The sequence below is a fragment of the Anomaloglossus baeobatrachus genome, chromosome 5, assembly GCF_048569485.1.
Source record: "Anomaloglossus baeobatrachus isolate aAnoBae1 chromosome 5, aAnoBae1.hap1, whole genome shotgun sequence".
In the NCBI taxonomy this organism is placed as follows: Eukaryota; Metazoa; Chordata; class Amphibia; order Anura; family Aromobatidae; genus Anomaloglossus; species Anomaloglossus baeobatrachus.
In genome coordinates this window covers 58262334-58287308 of record NC_134357.1, presented here as the reverse complement: position 1 = coordinate 58287308, position 24975 = coordinate 58262334, and the positions used below count along the sequence as shown (strand labels likewise).

The following is a 24975-nucleotide window of genomic DNA, read 5'->3' as shown; positions in this document are numbered from 1 at the left end:
TTATTCACAGCTTACAGTATTTTGGCAGGAGGAAATTCAGAAAATTTCATACAACATTAAAAAGTCACTAGATCTTCAGTTCGCATGGCTATTGGCGACTTTAGTCAAGTCCATAATCGCACGCATCAGAGACGTCCTGACCATAGAGTTTGACAATGGTGACGTGAACGTCTGGTTCAGTGAAGGTCTCTTTCACGGCTGGGTCTTGTAGCATCAGCTCAAACCAGGCATTAATGAGTGGGGTCTTCTCCAAGAACCTAGAAAAGGAAAAATGTATTATGACCAAACTCCTAATGTAGATCCTGTACCACCATAGTCCAGTATTAATTCCTATATATCCAAACCTATAACTCCTTGTTATGAGTGGACTAAACATGTTGTCATCAGTACAAGGTCAGTGGGGTCTGATACTGCTGATTTACAAGTGCCTCAATAGATTAGAATATCCTCAAAAAGTTAACTTCTGTAATTTAATACTAAAAATGGAAAGTCATTACTCGGAGTGACCTATTTCAGGTGTTAATGTTGATTATTATGGCTTACAGCCAATGAAAACCCAGAAAATTATAATAATTACCACAAAACATATGCAGAGGCTTTTTAAGCATTTAAAATGGCCCCTTAGTCTGGTTCAGTAGGCTACACAATCATGGGGGAACACTGCTGACTTGACAGATGTCCAGAAGACAGCCATTGACACTCCACAAGGAGGGTAATCCACAAAAGGTCATTGCTAAATAAGCTGGCTGTTCAGGGTGCTGTATCCAAGCATAAAATGGAAAGTTGAGGGGGGGGGGGGGGGGCAGGGAAAAAAAGTGTGGTAGAAAAAAAAAAAAAAGTGCACAAGCAACCATAACGGGCCTTCAAAAGGATTAAGAAAGGCCATTTAAAAAAAAAATTTTCGGGAGATTCACAGGGAGTGGCCTGCTGCTGGAGTCAGTGCTTTAAGAGACACCACACAGACTTATCCAGAACATGGGCTACAAGTGTCACATTCCTTGTGCTAAGCGTGTGTGCGCGCGTGTGTGGTTATGCCTATGGAGTCTGGACATATTTGCGGTGAGTTCCCCATTTATTCCCTTTTTATTCTTTGCGATACCTAGTTGTAGCAGCTAATATGGATGTCTGAAGTGTCAATCTATTTTGTCCTGATTAGGTTTAGAGATACCTATAAAGCCCAATCAAGATTTTAAACATTTGTTGGACAGTTAGTGCGTCTTACTTACTCCAGAACATCAAAAATAATGAAGCGTTCAAACCAAGGCCAGATCATGTAATCAATCATTGATACAGATTCCCCACCAAAGTAAGGGCTGTTCCTCTTGGCCAGGACCTAAAAATAAAAAGCAGATGGAAAAAATAAACCCCAGACACGTTACACAACTTTTAAATGTAGAATTGTTGTGGATGTCAATCTAATCTGGATTATGTGAACATGGCATTTAATGGTCTCTTAATGGGAACCTGTACAAAACCACTGGGCAGCATGAATCACAGCTTGGCTGCACAATTGCAGCCTGGTATAATTTTCTCTGGTCTGGTATCTGAGAAATATACTTTGAAGATCTGGGTAAGGACCGTAATCTGGGACCAGACTAATCCAGCACTGCTCCCAGCTTGCTTTCTCCTCCATGCTCATGATTGACAGGTCTCTCCCTCGCATATGTGGCACTCCTGAGGCTTCAGTCACCACAGGACACTCCATCTCCCTTAAGATGTAGATGTTATTGCTAGTGTCTGACATTCACACACAAAACAGGTGCTTTCCCACCCCCACATGGTATGGGACTTTCCTGGTCACTAGGACAACCACCGGGGAGAGGGGGGGGGGGGGGGGATGTGGACCCCTCTACACATGGCCAGTCAACCCTGGGCACAGCTTGGGGCGAGACACTTGGGACCTCGGTCGAGACTTTTTACCTCACTTCTGGGAGTGCCTAAGGACCCGCAGCTCAGCCAGGGTGCTCTACAGCTACACGGGATTCCAGGGTCTGGAGAGTGCAGGAAACACCCACAGCCCATTCCACCTACACTGGGATTGGAGGGATCCTGACTAGAAAGGACTCAGTGGGAACACCGGCAGGGACCTTAAATTGCACAAGATCGACTGGGGCCCATCATGGCAGTGACCAGCATCTCCTTGGTAAACCAGGACAGAGTAAAGAGACCTTGAACCCGCAGAGACTGTCTGCCTGACCTTGCCGGCGCCCCATGCTTTGGCACCAGCTATCACTATAACCCTCATCCTCAGAGGCCCGCTCCACCTGTGGGGAGCAGAAACATCTTAGCTGCTACGACCATCAGCCCTGGAGGAGAACAGCAGCAGCGGCTATTCCCTGGCTGTGTACCGCAGGTGGCATCATGAAACTGGGCAAAAGGGTTACCCGTGACATCCTCCTAACCCCGATATCACCAGCCTGGTAACTAGTCATGTTAACCCCTTGCCCCGTGGGTGCTACACGTACATGGACTAGTCTCTTTCCAGGTACATATGATTGAGACCTGTGCTTGGAAGAGCCTGCCAGGGACCATAACCAGAGTTCGCCCGACCAGTATGGCTCAGCCACTTCAATCTATGGTCTCTCTAAATGTGAAATGGTGAGGCCTTGTAGAAGCTCATTGTGTAGCAAAACAGCTGTCGTTCAACCTGCACATTCTCCTGCATGGATTTTAAAGTTTGAGAAATAAATAATTTTAGTTTAGACTGGAGAGTGCCACTTGAACTTTTGCTTACCTGAAAATGTGACACCCCTGGAGTATTCAGGTAGTCACAGGGTACTGCACAAACTGCCCTCCCCGGGCAGTATTCAACCCCCCCCCCCCCCAATAGTTCTGGGTCTCTATCCTGCAGTGCTGCCTCCATTAGCATTCACAAATCCTAGAAACACTGTTCACCACACCTGTCAGGCACACCCATGGGTTGCTTAAGTAGGAATAGGGCTGCCCACCTAGGGGTCAGACAGGGAGGTGAGAGGTGTCAAGTTCAGTGGTAGCCCTCGAGCTGTTAGGAGCTCTGAGGAAGCTGGGAGTTGGAGCAACCAGGGGAAAAGTAAACTAGGTCGCAGATGGTGATCTGGACCTAGAGGTCGCAGGGGATTGAATTGGAACCCGTCGGAGGATGGTCAGCAGCCTGGTCCTATCACTGGTCCTGGACTGAAGGCAGGACTGGGTACACGTAACCTAGGTTAGGGGGGAGAGGAGCTTTTAACAGGAATTAAAATGTGGAGGACAGGGCCTTTATGGACTGTTCCCACCAGCTCAGAGAGCGGGGGCACTAGCCCATTGAAATCCCAAGCATGAGCCCTGAGAGCAGGCTTCCTCACGTAGCCACAGTGGGGAGTGGGGTCCGGATAGCTCACTCCAAGCTACAACGGACAATCTAAAACTCAGTGCCAGGAGGCAGGTTACGGACCACCGGCAGCACTGCAGGGGACGGGACCCGGACGAGCTCCCCTCGAGAGGCAACGGCGTTCAGAGACTTTGTTTACCCTGTTGTCAGCATCTGCTTCATAAGTACCCAACTGACCCCTGCACTACATCCCAGTATCTCCAAAAAGAGTCCCGGGGCCTGCCCCTACCCGTGGAGGGCAATGTCACCTAGCTGCCACACTCCATCACCCCAGGTACTCCCAACGGCAGCAGCGGTACTCCCAATTACCGTACACCACAGTTGGTGTCATGAACTATCAAATCCCCTGTAAATAACCCATTTCACATTTGAGTGGCCTCTAAACCCCTGGGTCCAGAGACCCTCGAGCCACGAGTAATCAGCACCCCGGATATGAGTAGTTAGATCCGCTGCAGGGGCGGCACAAAAACAGCCCAGAAATTTTCCAGAAGTGTTGCACAACGGTTATAAAAAAATTGTTTAAAAGAACTGAAGTCCTCAGTGGTTGATAGATTTTACCTGTAGCACAACAGTTATCCAATTTAACCAAGAAAGTGTTGTGTTTTTGAGTCACCATCCACAGTTGTGTAGGCAGTGCCAAACATTTTTTCGCTGTCTATGGGGAGGAATATCAGGCAGCCTGTGGACAGAGCAGCCAGAGTAGCTTTATGGGTTCCCAATGAAAGGAACCTACCAGTACGATATTCCATCTGAGATCAGCATACTGTGGTGGCAGAGCCCCCCCCCCCAGCAAACTGACATGTTCTGGGCTACATGCTGTAGTTTTGATAAAAATCTGCTTTATCTGCTGCAGATCAGATATTTAAATGTGGAATGCTGAATAACCCCACTCACCACTAATTGGCAGCTTTGCCTATTGACAGTGTACAATCAGCGGTGGGAGCAGGGTTACACAAAGGGCAAGTATATGGCAGTTTACATGACAGTAGGTTTACTATGGATAATCTCCTGCTGATAAACAGTCAAACCTACAGCAAGCAACTCAGTGACACATTGCTAAATTCCACATCTGTCTAGATTATGCTGTTCTCGGATTTGGTGGCAAAATTCTGGCGACTAATCTTGAGATTTTTTTCCCTTGGCTTCACCTCCCAAGTTACATATATTGTTATCTTGGTGTGATTAAACATCACCAAAAATAAAACATTTCCTACCTCTTCAAGTTTTTGATATTTTTCAAAAAACTTTGTCTTTAATTCAGTTGCGTCTTGTTTTTCCTTTTTGGCAAACATAACCTTGTACAAAGCGTTGGAAACCTGAAGAAGTCAAGCACACAAAACCACATTGTCTTATTAGGCATTTCCTAACCACAGAAGTTTACAAACCCTTACTGGGCTGGGTTAGAGGAGAGAAAAAAAAACAAACCAAACAAACAGTTCTTTTACCACAGAGAACTGTTCCAGGAGCATCTTCTGTTGGGCTTTTTCATAGGGATCGGCCGGGGTCAGCTTATTCTCAGGAAATACGTCATCCAGGTAATCACAAACTATTGGAGATTCGTAGACGATTTTACCATCAGACGTTTCAATAACTGGCACCAATCCCAGAGGACTTTTCTCAAAAAACCAATCTGGCTTGTTCTTTAGGTTAATGTTGATAATTTCATGTCTGAATAGAAGAACACCGGTAAGTTCAGCTGAAGAGTTTTCGGTGTCAGTCACTTTATAAACAACAACAACAGTATGCTGAGAAACTATAGCGGCATGCTCCATAGACACCATTTACCAATATCATAAAACATACATTTAAAAAAAAAAAAAAAAATCCTAAAAGAAAAAAAATATGTTTTACGTAGCCCTAAGAGTTAAGGGATAACTTGCTGAAAGAGGACTGGGACCCTGGTGATCCGAAGCTCGGAGCATTCATACACCCAGAACCGGGCTCTATTCTCGGCCTGAATGAAGAAGAAGTGCAGCATGCTCAGCCTCTGCTAAATGAGTACAAATTGTTATAACCCACCCCCCCCCCCCCCCATCCATATCTTTTTTCCCCCTCTAGAGTACACAAAACAAGGTGGTGAAAAATGTGAAAAATGGCAAGTCTACAGAGTGTATAAAATTGGTGCCTACTCGATTCCTTTGGCGGCCAAGACAAGCCTTGCTCTCTGGGCAAAAGGGCAGAATCTCATGCTGTAAAGTCGAATTACTCCCTCTGGTACCGGTCCTGGGGCAGCACTGCCTGCAAAAGTAGATTTTTATTAAGTGTATTGATATTAGTAAGGTATCAGGTACAGATCATACTGTGCAAATGAAATAGAGGCCAGCTGTGGAGAAGGGGCTAAACTACTGACTGAAGCTCAGACCCAAATATTCCAAGTGACACACGACCCCCCCCCCCACCCAAAATGCCATCAGCTTTGTAAAAATTTCTGAAAATACTCCAACATTAAATAACTTTATAATATCTGGGCACATGCTCCACATAGTCTCCAGTAGCTCTTTAATGTGCACACTTAGGCTAGTTTCACACTTGCGTTGGACGGCTTCCGTAGCATTGCGTTGTGTAACGGATGCGTTGCATATAGTGGCACAACGCAATGCTACGGATCGTACAAAATAACGGAAAGCTTTATTTATTTATTAATTTTTTCTTCTTTACAGTACCGGCAGCCGACTATTGTGAACGCTCAGCTGAGCGCCCTGACATGCCGGCGGCCGAGCGCTCAGCTGAGTGTTCGGCCACCGAGAAATAAAATTGTGATTTAAAAAAAAAAAAAAAAACACGCATGCGCAGTGAAAAATAAGAGGTTTCCGCTGTTCAAAAAAACGTTACATGCAGCGTTCCATCTGTCCGGCGCAACGTCAAAATAACGACGCTGCGTCGTCCAGCGGATGCAACGCTGACACTTGCGTTACAGTGCGTCATCCATACAAGTCTATGGAGACTAGCGCAGTGCGTTAACTGACTGCGCTATTCTCCAGTGACGGAATGAGCTGAACGCACGTGTGAAAGTAGCCTTATAAGTGCATCAGGCAAAATAATGAAAGCTATACACACCGTGCAGCCACACTCTGCATTACCGCTTATATAAGGCATTGTTCACATTTCACTTTTTATGCAGTCACCTGCGTTGCTTGTGACTGATGCGTTGTACAGCAGGTGACAAGAAATGGGATTGTCAGGAGGAAGCGCATTCCTTTGGTGAAATTCTCAGTATAGAAACTAGAGAACGATCAGCTGAGCGCTCTGAAAAGCCGGCCACCCGGAGATCAGCTGAGCGCTCTGAAAAGCCGGCCACCCGGAGATCAGCTGAGCGCTCTGAAAAGCCGGCCACCCGGAGATCAGCTGAGCGCTCTGAAAAGAGGAACTGATTTTACACGATTTTGGACATGCTCAGTAAAACATGGATTCCTGCACCATAGAGATACATTATGTCTCCTGACAGATTCCAATAGAATCCTGCGGGGTGGGATTTTTTTTGCCACTACAAAAACATTGCATACTGCATCCCTCCTGCCCGACAGTCAGTGACTGATGCAATGCAGGGTCATCAGTCACAATCTGACGCTCATACAAGTCTATGGGAAACAGAAAAGCCACCAAACGGATTGAGTTTATCAGAGCGGCAGATTGTGACTGATCCTAAACAATGGAAATGTGAACTTAGCGTTACCAAAGTTAAAAATCGCACCAAGAAAAAACACACCACACACCTCTCAGGGTCTACAGAACCCTCCAGCTGTGCCAACATACCCCATAATCAAGTATGGGCCAAACCATAACAAAAAAGGAGGGGGGGGGGGGGGGGTTGCGCCACAATCAGGGGTAAGAGGGAGGGAAACTTAACTGTACCCCACTATCTTTTATATCTCTCCCTCTCATCTGACTCAATCACAACATCTGCACATCCGCATAGCTGCATAACAGCCATTTGCTTAAAGGGGTGGTATACATCAATGTAAAGCTCATAAAGACAACTTCTCAAACACCTTGAGAGAGATGCAAATCCAGATAGCATTACCATATCAAAAAGTTTCAAACTAATGCACAACACAAGCTCTGCTATATACAACATTCTGGTACTGTCAGCTTCATAAGATTATCCATTTAGTATAGGTAACTCAATAGTTGTGAAAATCAATTTAAGGGAACCTGTCACCAGATTTGGGGCCTATAAGCTGCGACCACCACCAGTGGGCTCTTATATACAGCATTCTAACATCCTGTATACAAGAGCCCAGGCCACTGTGTAGAACGTAAAAATCAGTTTTTAACTCACCTACTGGGTGGTGCACTGCAGACCAGTCAGATGGGTGTCTCCGTTCTCTGGGTACGGCACCTCCTCTTTCAGACATCTTTGGTTTCCTTCTGAAGCCGGCATGCATGACGCATCCTAGGTCATGCACATTAGATGGCATTGAGGTCCCATGCAGGTATACTACAATACTTTGATCTGCACTGCTCAGGGCAGAACAAAGGGCGCATGAGCAGGACCTCAATGCCGGTGAGTGTGGATGACGTAGGACACGTCATGCACCCAGGCTTCAGAAAAAGGAGCACAAAGATGGCCAAGAGGAGGCGCCGAACCTGGAGAACAGACACATCAATCCAACCAATCTGCACCACACCAACCCTTAAGTGCTTTTTACATTCTACACAGTGGCCTGGACTCTTATATACAGCATGTTAGAATGCTGTATATAAGAGCCCAGTGGTGCACAGCTTATAGGCCCCAAATGTGGTGACAGGTTACCTTTACACATGTAGCCAATTAGGTGTGTTTAAATCTATCTATCTATCTATCTATCTATCCTCAGATTGTGCCTTACTGACCTTTGGCCAAACTCCTCTGTGATCCGGCCATGGCTGCAGATGATCTGTCACTGGAGAGCCCTGTGTAATGAGGATTAGGCCTGTGACTTTTTGAAGCGTTACTGATTGATTCTAGCTATTAAGTGGCAGCTGCAGTTCACCCAATTACATACAACTCTTTGGGCTGCAGCTGTAGGGAAAAAGTTCAACCCCTTCAACACCTTGCTGTTAAGGCCGGTTTCACACATCCGGCTTTTTGCCGTTTTGCCGGATGCGGCGCTCTCCCGTACAGTTAATACAGTACAATGACAGCGCTGTAACTTCCGGGTCACATGCGCCGGTCACATGACAGCATGTGACCGGCGCTTGTTGCGCTGTCATTGTACTGTATTAACTGTACGGGAGAGCGCCGCATCCGGCAAAACGGCAAAAAGCCGGATGTGTGAAACCAGCCTAAGGCTAGTTTCACACTTGCGCTATTTTGACGCAAACGGAATCCGTCAGTAATGTAGTACAGTTCATTTATTTACAGTGGAAGCGCGTTACTATGGCGCGTGTGTGTGTCATGCAGTACCCGCTTGTGTCCACATGGTGTCGCGCTTCCACTGTAAATAAATGAACTGTACTACATTACTGACGGATTCCGTTTGCGTCAAAATAGCGCAAATGTGAGTGGGGCCTAAGGCTAGTTTCACACTTGCGCTATTTTGACGCAAACGGAATCCATCACTAATGTAGTACAGTTCATTTATTTACAGTGGAAGCGCGACATCATGTGGACACAAGTGGGTACTGCATGACACACACGCGCCATAGTAGTGCGCTTCCACTGTAAATAAATGAACTGTACTACATTAGTGACGGATTCCATTTGCGTCAAAATAGCGCAAGTGTGAAACTAGCCTTAGGCTAGTTTCACACATCCGGCTTTTCGCCGGTTCCGGCGCACGCCAGTACAGTGTATACAGTACAATGGCAGCGCTGCAACTTCCAGGTCACATGCTCCGGTCACATGACAGCATGTGACCGGCGCTGGTCGCGCTGCCACTGCACAGGCGTGCGCCAGAACCGGCGAAAAACAGGATGTGTGAAACCAGCCTTAGGTCTCTTTCACACATCAGTTTTTTGCTATCAGGCAAAACCCGGCGAATGGCGGATAAAATGGATCCGGCGCCAGATCCGTTTTTTCCCCTCATAGACTTGTATTAGGTCCGGATTGTGCCGCATGGCCTTGTGTTTCATTCGACGTGCGCTAGATCCGGCGAAATTTGTCTGGCCAGCTGCCAGAAAGGACGCAGCATGTAGCGTTTTGGCAACGGCAAACAAACGGACTGCACCGGATCCAGCGCCATCCAGCATGTTGTATAATGGAAGCCTATGGCTGCCAGATCCGTCGTCATCCGTCATATGACAGAACCCAACGAGGGATTGCGTTTTTTTAAACTGAGCATGCTCAGTATCACAACGGATCCGTCGAAAAACGGAAGAAATAGATGGGAAAAACTGATGCGACGGATCCGCATTAGTTTTTTCACCGGATTGTGCCTGATGGCAAAAAACTGATGTGTGAAAGTAGCCTTATTTTTTCCTCCCTTTCTTCCAAGAGACATGACTTTTCTTTTATCCATCCCCATAGCTGTATGACGGCTTGTGTTTTTTTTTTTCCAGGACGAGTTGTGCTTTTGAATTACATCATTCATTTCACCGTGTGATGCGCTAGATAGCGGGGAAAAAAAATTCCATGTGTGTTGAAACTGCAAAAAAAAGGTGCAATTCCACTATAGTTTTTATTTTTTTTTATTAACCATGTTCACTATATGGTAATACTGACCGGGCCAATATGATTCCCCAGGTCAGCTTGAGCACACAGATACCAAACATGTATAGTTTCTTCTTTATTATTATTTGTGATGAAAAAAATTCGGAAATTTGTAAGAAAAAAATTTCGCTTTTTTAACCATTTCCATTACCCACAGTGTTCTCATTTTTCAAGATTCTCTTATTTTTTTTGCCTTGAGCTAACGTTTTTATTATACCAGTTTTGGGTAGATGTGATATTTTAATCGCCTCTTATAGCATTTTATTGTATTGTTGCGACAACCCAAAAAAATTAATTCTGGAATGTTTTTTTTTTTTTCTCGTTACACCGTCTACCGATCAAATTAATTTATTTTAGCTTTTGATAGATCGAAATGTTATGAATGCACAGATACCAAATATGTGGGTTTTGTTTTTTTTTTTAATTATTTTATTTTTAATATTGCAAAAGGCAGGAGATTTGAACTTTTGTGGCGGTGGGGGCGTTTTCATATTCTTCAAAACTTTTTCCACCACTTTTTGATGTATTTACTAATTCCCTTAGGGTGCGTGCCCACGATCAGTGTTTGCAGCGTTTTGGATACAACATGCTTCAGTTACGTGCTGGGTCTGCACTGTGCTATATACGGGCTGTATACTACATGAGGATACCTAATGGTATCTAGGTCTGCACTGTGCTATATACGGGCTGTATACTACATGAAGGTGCCTAATGCTATCTGGCTCTGCACTGTGCTGTATAGGGGCTGTATACTACATGAAGGTGCCTAGTGCTATCTGGGTCTGAACTGTGCTATATACGGACTGTATACTACATGAAGGTGCCTAATCCTATCTGGCTCTGCACTGTGCTATATAGAGGCTGTATACTACATGAAGGTGCCTAATGCTATCTGACTCTGCACTGTGCTATATAGAGGCTGTATACTACATGAAGGTGCCTAATGCTATCTGACTCTGCACTGTGCTATATAGGGGTTGTATACTACATGAGGGTGCCTAATGCTATCTGGGTATGCATTGTGCTATATAGGGGCTGTATACTACATGAGGGTGCCTAATGCTATCTGGGTCTGCACTGTGCTATATGCGGGCTGCATACTACATGAGGGTGCCTAATGCTATCTGGGTCTGCACTGTGCTATATGCAGGCTATATACTACATGAGGGTGCCTAATGATATATGGATATGGGTCTGCATTGTGCTATATGGGGTTTGCTTTATGTTATCTGGGGGTTGCATAGTGCCATATGGGGGCTGCATAGTACCATATGGGGGCTGCATAGTGCAATATGGGGGCTGCATAATGCTACATGGGGGCTACATAATACTATATGGATGACTATGGAGGCTTCATAGCACTATATGGAGGAATATGGTGTCTGCATACTACTATACCCCCAGAGCTTTATGTCCCCCGGCCCCAGTACTGTGTACCACCCAGAACTGTATGTCCCCCCACCCCAGTGCTGTATATCCCCAAGAGCTGTATGTCCCCCTCACCCTAGAGCTGTATAGCCCCAGAGCTGCATGTCACCCCCTACACCTCAGAGCTGTTTATCCCCCCACCTCAGAGCCACTGCCCCCCACTAGAACTGTATGCCCCCCCATTGCTGTATAACCCTTTCCTCGGTAATATGTATGCCCCCTAGTAATGTGTATGTCCCCAGCCTCTCTTGTGATGTATATACAGTAGTGATAGTGTGCTCTATGTGCGGCCATGTCTGTTAGTGACTGCCACCAATCTAGGAGGAGCTGGATGGAGACAAGCGGGGAGCTGAATGAGGCTGTTGCCGGCTTCCCAATATTAGAAATATATATAAATATATAAAAATATAAAAATAATGTGTTTGTGTGTGCATGTATGATGTGTATCTATGTATGTCAGTGTATATGACTGTGTCTAGATTTATGTCTATTTATATGTTTTTTTGTGAATTTCTCTTTGAATATATATGTGTACGTATGCCTGTATGTGTAAGTATCTGTGCATGTCTATGTGTGGATGGGTCCCACTGGGGCCTTTACAGCTTTGCCCATAAATTTCAATAGGATTGAGATCAGGGCTTTGTGATGGCCACTCCAAAACATTGACTTTGTTATGCTTAAGCCACTTTGTAACCAGTTTGGCAGTAGTTTCGGGTCATTGTCCATTTGGAAGACTTATTTCTGCCCAAGCTTTAAGTTCCTGGTTGATGTCTTGAGATATTGCTTCAGTTTTGCCACATAATCTTCTTTCCTCATGATGCCATCTATTTTGTGAGGCACTAGTCCCTCCTGCAGCAAAATAACCCCACAACATGATGCTGCCACCCCCGTGTTTCACAGTTGGGAGGGTGTTCTTAGGCTTCAAAGCTTCTCCCTTTTTGCCCCAAACGTAAGGATGGTCATAATGGCCAAACAGTTCCATTTTAGTTTCGTCAGACCACAGGACATGTCTCCAGAAATTAAGGTCTTTGTTCCTGTGTGCATTTGCAAACATTAATCTGGCCTTTTAATATTTTTTTGTGTAGTAATGGCTTGTTCCTGGCTTAAAGGCCTTTCAGCCCATGTTGATACAGTACTCATTTTACTGTGGTGACACAATTTTACCAGCTTCCGCCGGCATCTTCACAAGGTCTTTTGCTTTTGTTCTTGGGTTGATATGCACATGTCTGACCAAAGCACATTCATCTCTGATACACAGAACCCGTCTCCTTCCTGAGTGGTATGATGGCTGGATAGTCCCATTGTGTTTGTACTTGCGTATAATTGTTTTTTTTAACTTTGTTTTATTAACAACATCATCATATCAAACACAGTACAACTGACATTTTCAATGTTACATTACCCCGGTACATGAACAATGATATGTACAAACATAAACATAATAGTGAATATTGTTATCTATGATGATATAACAATGGAATGTTATATGATGATATAACAATGGATATAGCAAGAAGGTGAAAAATCATTTATTTTAAACAGGTGATCAAGCAACATCCAACGACGTTTCGACCCACCAGGGTCTTAGTCAAGTTGCTGTATAATAGGTGACTGAAGGGTGAGGGATGATGTGCACTGAAGCATAGAAGTATATGGAAAAGGTGCCTTGGGGATATATATGTTTGTTATGCAAGCGCAGCAGCGCTGTTGCTATTAGAATCTTGTGCCCTCACCCTTCAGTCACCTATTATACAGCAACTTGACTAAGACCCTGGTGGGTCGAAACGTCGTTGGATGTTGCTTGATCACCTGTTTAAAATAAATGATTTTTCACCTTCTTGCAAATTTACATATTGAGTGCAGTGAATCTATTATTATAATATTGTTATCTATACACCTTTTGTCATTTATATGCAACCTGGTTTTATGTTGAGCATACATGCAACTCCATCAATCAGTATGATCATACCATAAAACCAAAATAAATAATAAAGACAACAGCTACATTGCATTGCAATATTTCAGTATACCGCTGGACAGCATTCCATACCCTAACATCCAAAGGGAACCACCAGTACCATTGTGACTTCCTTTAGGCTTTTCTGAGTATACTGGGAGAGGAGTTCCATGAACCCCAGATTTTATTGAAGTTTTCCGGGCACCCCCTGTTATGATCTGTTATGAACTTATGATACACTGCTTGTTCATAAGGTATGATTGCATTAACTAATTTAACCCAGGACCATACAGTTGGATCCAAACCGCTCATCCATCTTAGGGCTATCAATTTCCTAGCTATAAATAAGGTTTCCCTAAGAAATAGTTTGATGTAGTGATCCCATGATTCCTCCTCCATTACTCCAAACAGTCACAACAGGGAGTCGCACAAAACAGGAATCAACAAAACAGACGATAACAGTAAAGTCACCCCCTGCCAGAAAGATGATATGACTGCTGCGTAGTTCCATATCATGTGTGTTAAATTTGACCCTAATACGTGACATCGTGGGTATACCGACATACGAGAGCGGCCCATATTGAACAGACGAGGTATGCCTGATGGATAATGTAGCATTGAATCAACCTATTGTTGGCAGATGGGGACACTGTAGTTGGAGATTTCAGTACTTCCTCCTGTGCCGCCCCCGTGCCAGCAGCCGCCGCTGCTCGGATCCGGACCTTCAGGGGTGGTGGCTCGAGGGTCTCCGGACCCAGGGGTTTCGCGGACACGCCGAATAAAATGGGGGATGTAGATGTACGTAATAGGCTCGTGACGCCACCCACGGTGTGTGGTGAGGTGGGACACCACCGTTGCTGTTACGGGGCACCCAGGGGAGATGTTGTGCAGCAAGATGTTAACCTCTCCGCGGGCAGGGATGGTGGCCCCAGGACCCGATGGCTCTGGTGCAGGGGGAATGACGACTGCAGGGGTTGTTGGTGTACTCACTTTCAGTAAATACACAAGTCTCTGGTAAACCAAGGTGGTGGTGGCCGGTGCCGTGGCCGGTTGCGTTTGGGATCCCCCACCCGGCTGGTGGTCTCTATCCTTTTCCTGCACTGTTAAAGTAGAAAAGACTTCCCAGTTTGAAACGTAGTTGTTCGCTCCCGGCTGGATGTGGCCTAAGGAGCCGTACCCACAGACGCTGGCCCGTGGGATCTATGGGCCCTGGCGGTGACTTCTTATCCCTAATCAGTGGGCTGTTGTCTTCTATGAGGGACTTTGGGTGGGACAGGGTGTGGAAACACGGGGCTCAGTGGGTGCTCTCGTCCACTAAAACCCGCCGCCTTTAGAAAGACAGCGTGGCTCAACTGAACGCCGGCTTCCTTAACCGTGGGCGCAACACTACTCAGACAACACAGGGTGAGGGAACCACAATAATTAGACTTTATTGGATCCCCAAACAATTAACGGCACATAACACATAAACACACAAATGTAACAGGCAACAGAGTCTCACCTTTCCGCTGGCTCACCAGGGATTTAGAATGTCCATGCCTCAGAGGTTCCAGGGCTATTTACTCCAATCCAGCAGCACCCCACTTTTGGCGGGCACCCACTGAGAAAGGAATAATGCCAGATTTAGGAAGCTGGCTGAGGTCTGCAAAGTCTGTAACAGGTGACTGAACTGTCCCAACCGGAGTGTCCTCCTTAGGTAGTCCTGGTATGATGATACAATCCTGGCAGCCGGAGTCGAAATCCCTAGGCTGTGGATATGGTCTCCAACCGGAACTGGAATCCCTAGATTGAAGCCATAAGATATCCTGATCCTCTAGTCAGCTCCTGAGAGCTTAGACTGGATCCCTCAGCATCCATTAACAACCTGGTGGCTTAAAGAAATCCCTTTTATAGCCACAGCCTTCCACTTGGATACACTGCGTCCTCATCGATTGGTTGGACAAGATCGCCTCTCCCATTGGATGAATCTCATGCTGCATGGACAATGTTCATCCAAATGATGTCTACAGAAAGACTGAGGGTATACATGTAGTCTGGGAGTCACCAACTAGACAATGGCTACTAAGGTAATCACATTAGCAATACACAACTACAATACAATGATTACTGGAAAAGTCTAGAGAAACAATACGTCTGGCTTATGTGGCCAACACAATTACATGAGTCCACAAGAGTCTTGTAAAAACAATGAGGGACTTATCCCTCGTCTATAAACAATCTATCATCCTGTCTGGCTGAATGTTAAGAAACTTTAACCCAAGAGAGTCCATGTCGTCACACAGGGCCTCTAGTCCTGGCCTCAATCAGTTAATTAACCAGTTCCACTTGTTTCTGGCTCCTGGCTTCAGGGTCCGAGTACCCCCCTTTGTGCTACGGTTTCTGGGTCGGTTCCCTGTGTCGGTACCGGCGGGCTACAACCCTGGCTCGGTCCACCTCGGTTCCACCGAGCCGTCTTCCTGTCTCCTGCTGATTGAGACCACCGTCTGCCTCCTAGCCAAGGCACCAGGGCTCCTACCCTGGTACCTGTCAGTCAACTTCAGGCCTGATATACAGGCCTGACCTCCATTCCACACTCCTCTGTCCTTGAACTCCAAGACTGATCTGCTTTACTTTCCCGCCCCCGGCTGTCTGGACCCCTGGGTGGGCGTGTACCAACCGCCTGGTCATGCCCACTGGTGTGTCTATCTTTCCCTAAGGGGGGTGACTAGGGTTTAATGGTTGGCTGTGTGTTTCCTAGTGAGGTAAGGTGTTATGCAGGGGCCTATCTGTGACTACCTGGTTTTGCCAGGGCGTCACACTCCCACTCCTCTCCCTGTAGAGAGGGAATTAGAAGTTTCCATATGTCCTGGGCTGGTAAGGAAGCTGACTCTACCCCCACTGATAACAGGTAAGTATATATAGCCGCTATCAGACCCCAGGATCCCTGTGATTTCAGGATGCCTATCATAGGGAGTGATGATATCGGTCCCCTCTCTCCAATTTTCTACATATGAAACTGAATCACTGTGCAAGCCTGAAGGCATCTAAAGAACTGGGATCTTGGATGCCATATTCAGTTTGAATTTGCTCAAAGGATTTAAAAGTGCTGGTTCCCACGGTAAAAAAATCTCCCAGCACAAGGACATTGTGAGTGACCCAAAATTGCGCTGAGGGATGATCCATCAGAGTAGGGAACTAATAGTCTCCCCACAATGAGAGTTCCGCCACCGTCCCCTCGAAACGCATCACCCTCTTGGCCTGCCCCCACACTGATCGTGCCAACCTGAGAATAGGCAACAGTTTTGGTACCCTCTGTCTGTCCAACTCCAGGAAGCCCAGCAAACAATTGGCCCCGACTGCATGTGCCAGATGATTTTCAGAGTTTGGCAGTTGACAATTTTGCATCCAGTGCCCTAAGCTGCCCTGCCAGATAGTACAAAAAGAACTCCGGCAAAGCCATCCCCACTAATTTTTTAGATCTCTGTAAGATGGATAGCCGAAGCTTGGGTCTAGATTTCCCCCATAAAAAAGGAGGAAGTGAGTGAATTCAGCGATGAGAAGAAGGATCTCGGCACCGCGCTATGTTGTAAAGTGTGACTGAGCTTTGGAAGCAGTATCATTTTAATTAGGTTTATCCTGCAGACCACCGAGAGAGGTAGTTTATTCCACAAGTTAAATTTAAGTTTAACATGTTCCAAAAGCGGTAATATACTCACATGAAGGTCTAGTGTGTGGTCTTTCTGTATGTGTATGCCCAGGTACTTAAAACTAGTTACAACCGGCAAAGGAGACATACCCTCCAACAAGATCCCGGACCCATGCGTTAACAGCATTAAAGCCAATTTGTCACAATTAATGTGCAGCCCAGAAAACTCTCCAAATGTATCTATAGTGTCTATGACTACCGGGAGGGATTCCCACACCCTGTCCATAAAGACAACCATATCGTCCGCATATAATCCTATTTTAGCTGTACGATCAGCTACAGTAATTCCAATGATAGATGGATGGGAACGGATTCTAATTGCCAGAGCTTTGATGACAAGTGCCAACAGGGACGGGGACAATGGGCACCCCTGTCACGTGCCCCGTCCCAATAAGAAGGGTGCAGACAAAACATTATTGACTATTATCCTGGCCATTGAGGATCTATACAACATGTGGATCCAATTACTAAACTTAGGACCAGGGCCGGCGTCAGCACCCGGCAAACCCGGGCAAATGCCGGGGCCCTGGAGAGCCGGGGGGGCCCACTCGGCCTCGTCAGTTCTCCTGTCCCTTGGCCGGGGCCCACTCGCCTTTACAGTTCTGCGGTCCCCGGCCGAGTTCCGGGGACCGCAGTCCTCGGCAGCAATCTGCGGCGCCGTCACTTTAAGGCGCGCAGACATCCTCGTTTGAATTTCATCTGTGGGCGGAGCTACCGCCTTCTCAGTCCCACAGATGAAGGAGGCGAGCTTCTGTCCGGCGCTGTGTGGGCCCCCTCTCCACCGTGACCTAATCGGGTAAGTGCCCTCCCCGCCTCCCCATTATAGGCCCCGGTGAGCTGCTTCTACCCCCTGGATGTATGCCCTGGCCCCTGCCAATGCCCCCACCCGCCGATTCCGCGGGTGTGGGCCCCGCCGAGCCGCTGGTGCTGGCCCCGCCGAGCCGCGGGTGCTGCCAGTGCCGCTGGTGCTGTCCCCGCCAAGCCGCGGGTGTGGGCCCCACAGAGCAGCAGAGTTGTGTGCATTTGTCTGAATGTAGCAGAGTTGTATGTGTTTGTCTGAATGTAGCAGAGTTGTATGTGTTTGTCTGTATGTAGCAGAGTTGTATGTGTTTGTATGTAGCAGAGTTGTATGTGTTTGTTTGTATGTAGCAGAGTTGTATGTGTTTGTCTGTATGTAGCAGAGTTGTATGTGTTTGTCTGTATGTAGCAGAGTTGTATGTGTTTGTCTGTATGTAGCAGAGTTGTATGTGTTTGTCTGTATGTAGCAGAGTTGTATGTGTTTGTCTGTATGTAGCAGAGTTGTGTGTGTTTGTCTGTATGTAGCAGAGTTGTGTGTGTTTGTCTGTATGTAGCAGAGTTGTATGTGTTTGTCTGTATGTAGCAGAGTTGTATGTGTTTGTCTGTATGTAGCAGAGTTGTATGTGTTTGTCTGTATGTAGCAGAGTTGTATGTGTTTGTCTGTATGTAGCAGAGTTGTATGTGTTTGTCTGTATGTAGCAGAGTTGTGTGTGTTTGTCTGTATGTAGCAGAGTTGTATGTGTTTGTCTGTATGTAGCAGAGTTGTATGTGTTTGTCTGTATGTAGCAGAGTTGTATGTGTTTGTCTGTATGTAGCAGAGTTGTATGTGTTTGTCTGTATGTAGCAGAGTTGTGTGTGTTTGTCTGTATGTAGCAGAGTTGTATGTGTTTGTCTGTATGTAGCAGAGTTGTATGTGTTTGTCTGTATGTAGCAGAGTTGTATGTGTTTGTCTGTATGTAGCAGACTTGTATGTGTTTGTCTGTATGTAGCAGAGTTGTATGTGTTTGTCTGTATGTAGCAGAGTTGTATGTGTTTGTCTGTATGTAGCAGAGTTGTATGTGTTTGTCTGTATGTAGCAGAGTTGTGTGTGTTTGTCTGTATGTAGCAGAGTTGTATGTGTTTGTCTGTATGTAGCAGAGTTGTATGTGTTTGTCTGTATGTAGCAGAGTTGTATGTGTTTGTCTGTATGTAGCAGAGTTGTATGTGTTTGTCTGTATGTAGCAGAGTTGTATGTGTTTGTCTGTATGTAGCAGAGTTGTGTGTGTTTGTCTGTATGTAGCAGAGTTGTATGTGTTTGTCTGTATGTAGCAGAGTTGTATGTGTTTGTATGTAGCAGAGTTGTATGTGTTTGTCTGTATGTAGCAGAGTTGTATGTGTTTGTATGTAGCAGAGTTGTATGTGTTTGTCTGTATGTAGCAGAGTTGTATGTGTTTGTATGTAGCAGAGTTGTATGTGTTTGTCTGTATGTAGCAGAGTTGTATGTGTTTGTATGTAGCAGAGTTGTATGTGTTTGTCTGTATGTAGCAGAGTTGTGTGTGTTTGTCTGTATGTAGCAGAGTTGTATGTGTTTCTATGTAGCAGAGTTGTATGTGTTTGTCTGTATGTAGCAGAGTTGTATGTGTTTCTATGTAGCAGAGTTGTATGTGTTTGTCTGTATGTAGCAGAGTTGTGTTTGTCTGAATGTAGCAGAGTTGTGTGCATTTGTCTGAATGTAGCAGAGTTGTATGTGTTTGTATGTAGCAGAGTTGTATGTGTTTGTCTGTATGTAGCAGAGTTGTATGTGTTTGTCTGTATGTAGCAGAGTTGTATGTGTTTGTCTGTATGTAGCAGAGTTGTATGTGTTTGTCTGTATGTAGCAGAGTTGTATGTGTTTGTCTGTATGTAGCAGAGTTGTATGTGTTTGTCTGTATGTAGCAGAGTTGTATGTGTTTGTCTGTATGTAGCAGACTTGTATGTGTTTGTCTGTATGTAGCAGAGTTGTATGTGTTTGTCTGTATGTAGCAGACTTGTATGTGTTTGTCTGTATGTAGCAGACTTGTATGTGTTTGTCTGTATGTAGCAGACTTGTATGTGTTTGTCTGTATGTAGCAGAGTTTGTGTGTGTGTTTGTCTGTATGTAGCAGAGCTGTATGTGTTTGTATGTAGCAGAGTTGTGTGTGTCTGTCTGTATGCAGCAGACTTGTGTGTGTGTGTGTGTGTGTGTGTGTGTCTGTAAGTGTATATGACTGTATATATTTGTCTGTTTATATGTATTTTTGTGAGTTTGTCTTTAAATATGTATATGTTCGTATCGGTGTCTGTGTGTGGATGGGGCCCACTGGGACTCTTCCGCCCGGGGCCCACAAAAACCTGGAGCCGGCCCTGCTTAGGACCAAAAGTGAATCCCTGAAGGCAGGCAGACAAAAATTGCCACTCCACCGAGTCAAATGCTTTGGCCGTGTCCAGCAAGGCCAAGGCCCACTCGTTTTCCCAGATCAACATACTGTATTGCACTATGGACTGGACCTATCTAATATTTTTAGAGGTGTTTTCCCAGGCATAAATCCGGTTTGATCTTGGTGCACTATATCGAATATATCTGAATAAAGCCTAGATGCCAGTATCTTGGTAAAAATGTTATAATCTACATTAACCAGTGATATAGGGCCGTATGAGCCGCAATCTAGTGGATCTTTCCACTCTTTCCTCAGCACAACTATATGCGCTTCGAACAGAGAGGCAGGTAGAGAATCACCAATTGAAAAATGCGAAAAAACATCTAAAAGGACCGGGGCCAAGGCGTCACAATATTTGCCATAGAATTATATAGGGAAGCCATCTGGGCCAGGAGACTTCCCCCCAGCCATATCTGAGATGGCTGTTGTTACTTCCTCTATTGTAATGTCTGCCTTCATTAACTTTCGCTGTGATTGGTTCAAAGTTGTGAACGCCAAATCTGACAGATATAACAAACAATCTTGGACCCCATGGACACTTCTAGAGCTGTTCAGAGTTTTATAAAACGTATAAAAGCACTTTTGAGATATCCTCAGGGGATGTGACCACTGAACCGTCCACCTCCCATATACCCAGTATTGTTTTTGAGGTATTATGTTGTCTAACCATGTATGCAAGTAATTTACTGGACTGGTTCCCAAGCTTGAAATATGACTGTCGGGTAAAAGAAAAGATTACGTTTGGATTTAGTTTCACAGTGCTGCACATACGACCTATATGAATGTAACCAGGCCGCCCTGTTCCTCTCAGTTGGACTAGATATATATCTCGCCTCTGAGTCTTCTTTCTTTTATATCATCCTCCACCTTAGTCAGCCGTTTAAAATGTGTTATGGTTGACGTTAGGCACTCCCGGAGGTAGGCTTTGAGAGTGTCCCACACCAAGTTATTATTCTGGGGTTTGGGGTGAATTGCTAAGAAGTCCACCAATTGGGATAGGGTCCTGTCACTTTAGTCAATTAGTTTGAGCCAAAAAGGGTTTAACCACCAAAGGGGTTTATTAACGTTCCGGTCAAATTTAAAAGTGAGGATCACCGGACAGTGGTCTGATATACCCCTTACCCCATGCACCACACCGTCTACCCAAGTCGCCATGTTACTTGATCCAAAGATGTAATCTAAATGTGACAGCGTGCGTCTTGTAGAGGAATGAAAGGTATATTCCCGGGTATTGGGATGACGTAATCTACCCATCTCCCTCAGCACACTGCTGCAAATCAGTCAAGGCAGAAGTTGAACATTGTCCACCACCGTCCAACCTAATGCCGGCGTCACACGGGACGATATTTCATGCGATCGCATGAGCGATCGCACCCGCCCCCGTCGTTTGTGCGTCACGGGCAATTCACGGGAAAACCATATAGGGGCATAGAAGAAGCAGTCTAACAAAGACACAGTCTCAATGCCTTTTCACCCTAGGTTCTGGATGAAGTTGGAGCCAGTCCTCTACCTTCGCAGGTGTAGCAAAAAACAAGGATGATCCTTCATAGACTATTCGGAGTCGAGCCGGATACAGCATAGAGTATACAATGTTTCGCTCCCTGAATTTCTTGTTTACTTCCATGAAGTGAGCCCTCTGTTTCTGGAGATCCACAGAGAAGTCCGGGAAGATTGAGAGAATTGCATTGTTATACTTAAGAGGGCCTTTCTGCTGGGCCAGACGGAGAGTTGCATCTCTGTCTTTACAATTGAGTAGTCGTGCCAAGAAAGGTCGTAGTGGTGCGCCTGGTTGAGAAGGTCTGGTCAGGACTCTATGCGCCCTTTCAACCGCCGAGATCGGAGAAAATTCATCCCCGAGGGTAGACTTAAGCCAGTCCTCTAGGAACTGTTCAGGGTGCTGACCCTCGGAATGTTCTAGTAGACCTATAATTCTTATGTTGTTTCGACACATGTGATTCTCCAGGTTATCTGCCTTTTGGCGCCTTGAATTCATAGAACCGGCTGCCTTGTTCAGCTTTATCAGCGGTGTTACTTTATCCTCCAATTCAGACACTCTTGTCTCAACCTTTGTTGTGTGGGCCCTCAGAGTCTGCATATCTTGACGTAGAAGACCGACTTCTGAGTATACCTCCTCAATCTTGCCCGTGAGGGAGCTTTTACATGTAGATATTGCCTGCATGAGCTGCTCATACACTTCTCTCAGGGTTAATTCATCTTGATCACCATCCTCCTGCCGGTGTTTGGGCTTTGAAGGAGGCATTCCTCTTAGCCTTAGGGTATCTGTTTGACCACCACTGGCAAACTTCTTAAGTTTATCAATAGCTCCAGATTGCTTAGGGGGTCTCATAATGGCTGGTTGGATATCTACAGAGTACACCTCTGCTGTACCTCAGCACCCTTGGATCTGTGCCTCTTTAGTGTGCGTCCAGTGATGTGAGCACCCCTGCTTTCCTACCCAGCTCAGGCAGACAGGAGGCAATTGCACATAAGTATATATATATTCTATATATAATCTATCCCTTGTAGACTGTGAGCCTTCGCGGGCAGGGACCTCTATCCTCCTGTACCTGTCTGTGTCTTGTATTGTTTATGAATATTGTACTTGTCCCTATTATGTATACCCCTTTCACATGTAAAGCGCCATGGAATTGATGGCGCTATAATAATAAATAATAATAATAATAATCTGCAGCAAAGGAGAGGTCCCAGATCAGCACAGCGCCCAAAGATAATGTGCAGGGGTGCTGAAAGCCTGTCTGGCACAGGGAACTCAACAAATGTCTATGCTATGTGGTTCCAGTGCCGGAGAGATACCTGCAGGGCCCAATTTTTCAGGGAGCACACCACAGTCCCTTCAGGCTCTCAAGGGTTAATGGCTCTCTCACTGCCGCCAGCTCCCTGATGTGCCGTCCGTTGACTGCTAGCGGTGCGGCTGACGATAATCCTATCAGTAGCGCTCACCACTCTCCATGTCCTCCCTCCGTTCGTCCCCACAGGCCTGCGATGCTGCCTCCACCAGCTCTGCCACGGGTGAACTGGCTGTCGGATGCTGGGACTTTGCGGCGCTACACGCCACGCAGTTTTAGGGCTGCAATCCAGGAAGATGGCCACCTGTACTTACACACAGCCCTCAGATGGCGCACTACCCGGTGCCAGGAGCTGGGGCACAGCTCCGATGTCTTGACAGTGTCCCCTACCTGGGAACCAGCATGCAGGTGAGAGAGAGCAGGCAATAAGATGCAAAGGCCGAAATATGTTGCAGGATAGTGGGAGCCCCTCTCACATGCATCTGTTCAGCATAGCTACATCGCTCCACCCTCTTGTGTATAATTGTTTGTATAGATGAATGAGGCACTTTTAGGTATCTGGAAATTACACCCAAGGATGAACCAGACTTGTGTAAGACCACAATTCCTTTCCCAAGATCTTGGCTGATTTCTTTTGACTTTCCCATGATACTACACAAAGAAGCAGTGTGTTTCATGTGTGCATTAAAATACATCCACAGGTGTGTCTCTAATTAACTCATATGTTGCCAATAAACCTATCAGAAGCTTCCAAAGACATGCCATCATCATATGGGCTGTCCCATATTATTTAAAGGCAAAGTACTCTTAAGGGTGCTTTACACGCTGCGATATCGCTACCGATATATCGTCGGGGTCACATCGTTAGTGACGCACATCGTTAGTGACGCACATCTGGCGCTGGTAGCGACATCGCAGCGTGTGACACCAAGGAGCGAAGATCAACGAGCGCAAAATCGTTCAAAAATGGTGATCGTTGACACGTCGCTCCTTTCCTTAATATCGCTGCTGCCATAGGTACGATGTTGTTCGTCGTTCCTGCGGCATCACACATCAATGTGTGTGACACCACAGGAACGACAAACATCTTCTTACCTGCATCCACCGGCAATGCGGAAGGAAGGAGGTGGGCGGGATGTTATGTCCCGCTCATCTCCGCCCCTCCGCTTCTATTGGCCGGCCGCTTAGTGACATCGCTATGACGCCGAACGTACCTCCCCCTTGAGGGAGGGATTGTTCGGCGGTCACAGCGACGTCGCTGACAAGGTATGTTCGTGTGACGCTGCCGTAGCGATAATGTTCGCTACGGCAGCGAGCACCAAATGTCACACAAGCGACGGGGGCGGGTGCTATCGCGCTCGACATCGCTAGCGATGTCGCAGCGTGTAAAGCACCTTGTAGTGTATGTAAACTTTTGACTTTGCAAAAAGTAATAAAAATGCCTTAAAAACATTTTCTCATTATTCTGGCATATGGCAAATATAAAAAAAATTTGGTTCCTAACTGACCTAAAATGGGAACGGTTTAGTCAGTTTCATGTCAGATAGAGAGAAAAACATGCAGATGTGTCCTTTTTTTAGATAGTGCATGTACACTTCTGGTTTCAACTGTTCATGGGGGTGGGGTGATTGGCTGCCAAAGTCCAAACCTCATAAGATCAACTGCGAGAAAGTACACAAACCAGCTAGAAAGCATCATAACCAGGGGAGGGTGAACCAGTGAGAAGGACTTTCTTGATTTTATAAAACATTCGGAGCTGTTTTCATATTGTGTATACATACGTACGAAGCAATCCCTATAGCTTTCTATTTTTCCGATCTAGGGGTTTTGCTGAATACTGCATATCATGGATGATTGTCCTTAGGTTGTCTATTAACTACACAAT

At 45.9% G+C, this 24975-nt stretch overlaps 1 protein-coding gene across 2 annotated transcripts; it reads right to left on the bottom strand.

The window, feature by feature from the left end:
- LOC142310818 (glutathione S-transferase omega-1-like) lies at positions 1–23384 on the bottom strand. 2 transcript variants are annotated; one of them, XM_075348538.1, is made up of 6 exons: positions 23245–23384; positions 5479–5587; positions 4795–5017; positions 4564–4665; positions 1227–1333; positions 1–257 (listed from the first exon to the last, which is right to left on the bottom strand). In XM_075348538.1, exons 1-6 carry the CDS (start codon positions 23252–23254, stop codon positions 101–103), a joined length of 708 nt encoding a protein of 235 aa, XP_075204653.1. In that variant the 5' UTR covers positions 23255–23384; the 3' UTR covers positions 1–100. The 2 variants fall into 2 exon arrangements, with proteins under 2 accessions (XP_075204653.1, XP_075204652.1); XM_075348537.1 differs by lacking the exon at positions 23245–23384 and adding an exon at positions 8183–8244.
- Positions 23385–24975: the final 1591 nt, after the last annotated feature.

Excerpts from the sequence above, each read along its gene's own strand:
- LOC142310818 (XM_075348537.1), bottom strand. The coding sequence starts at position 8,213 with ATGGCCGGATCACAGAGGAGTTTGGCCAAAG. Across the intron at positions 5,588-8,182 it reads ACAGAGGAGTTTGGCCAAAG|GCAGTGCTGCCCCAGGACCG; the intron begins GTCAGTAAGGCA and ends CTACTTTTGCAG. Across the intron at positions 258-1,226 it reads ATTATTTTTGATGTTCTGGA|GTTCTTGGAGAAGACCCCAC; the intron begins GTAAGTAAGACG and ends TTCCTTTTCTAG.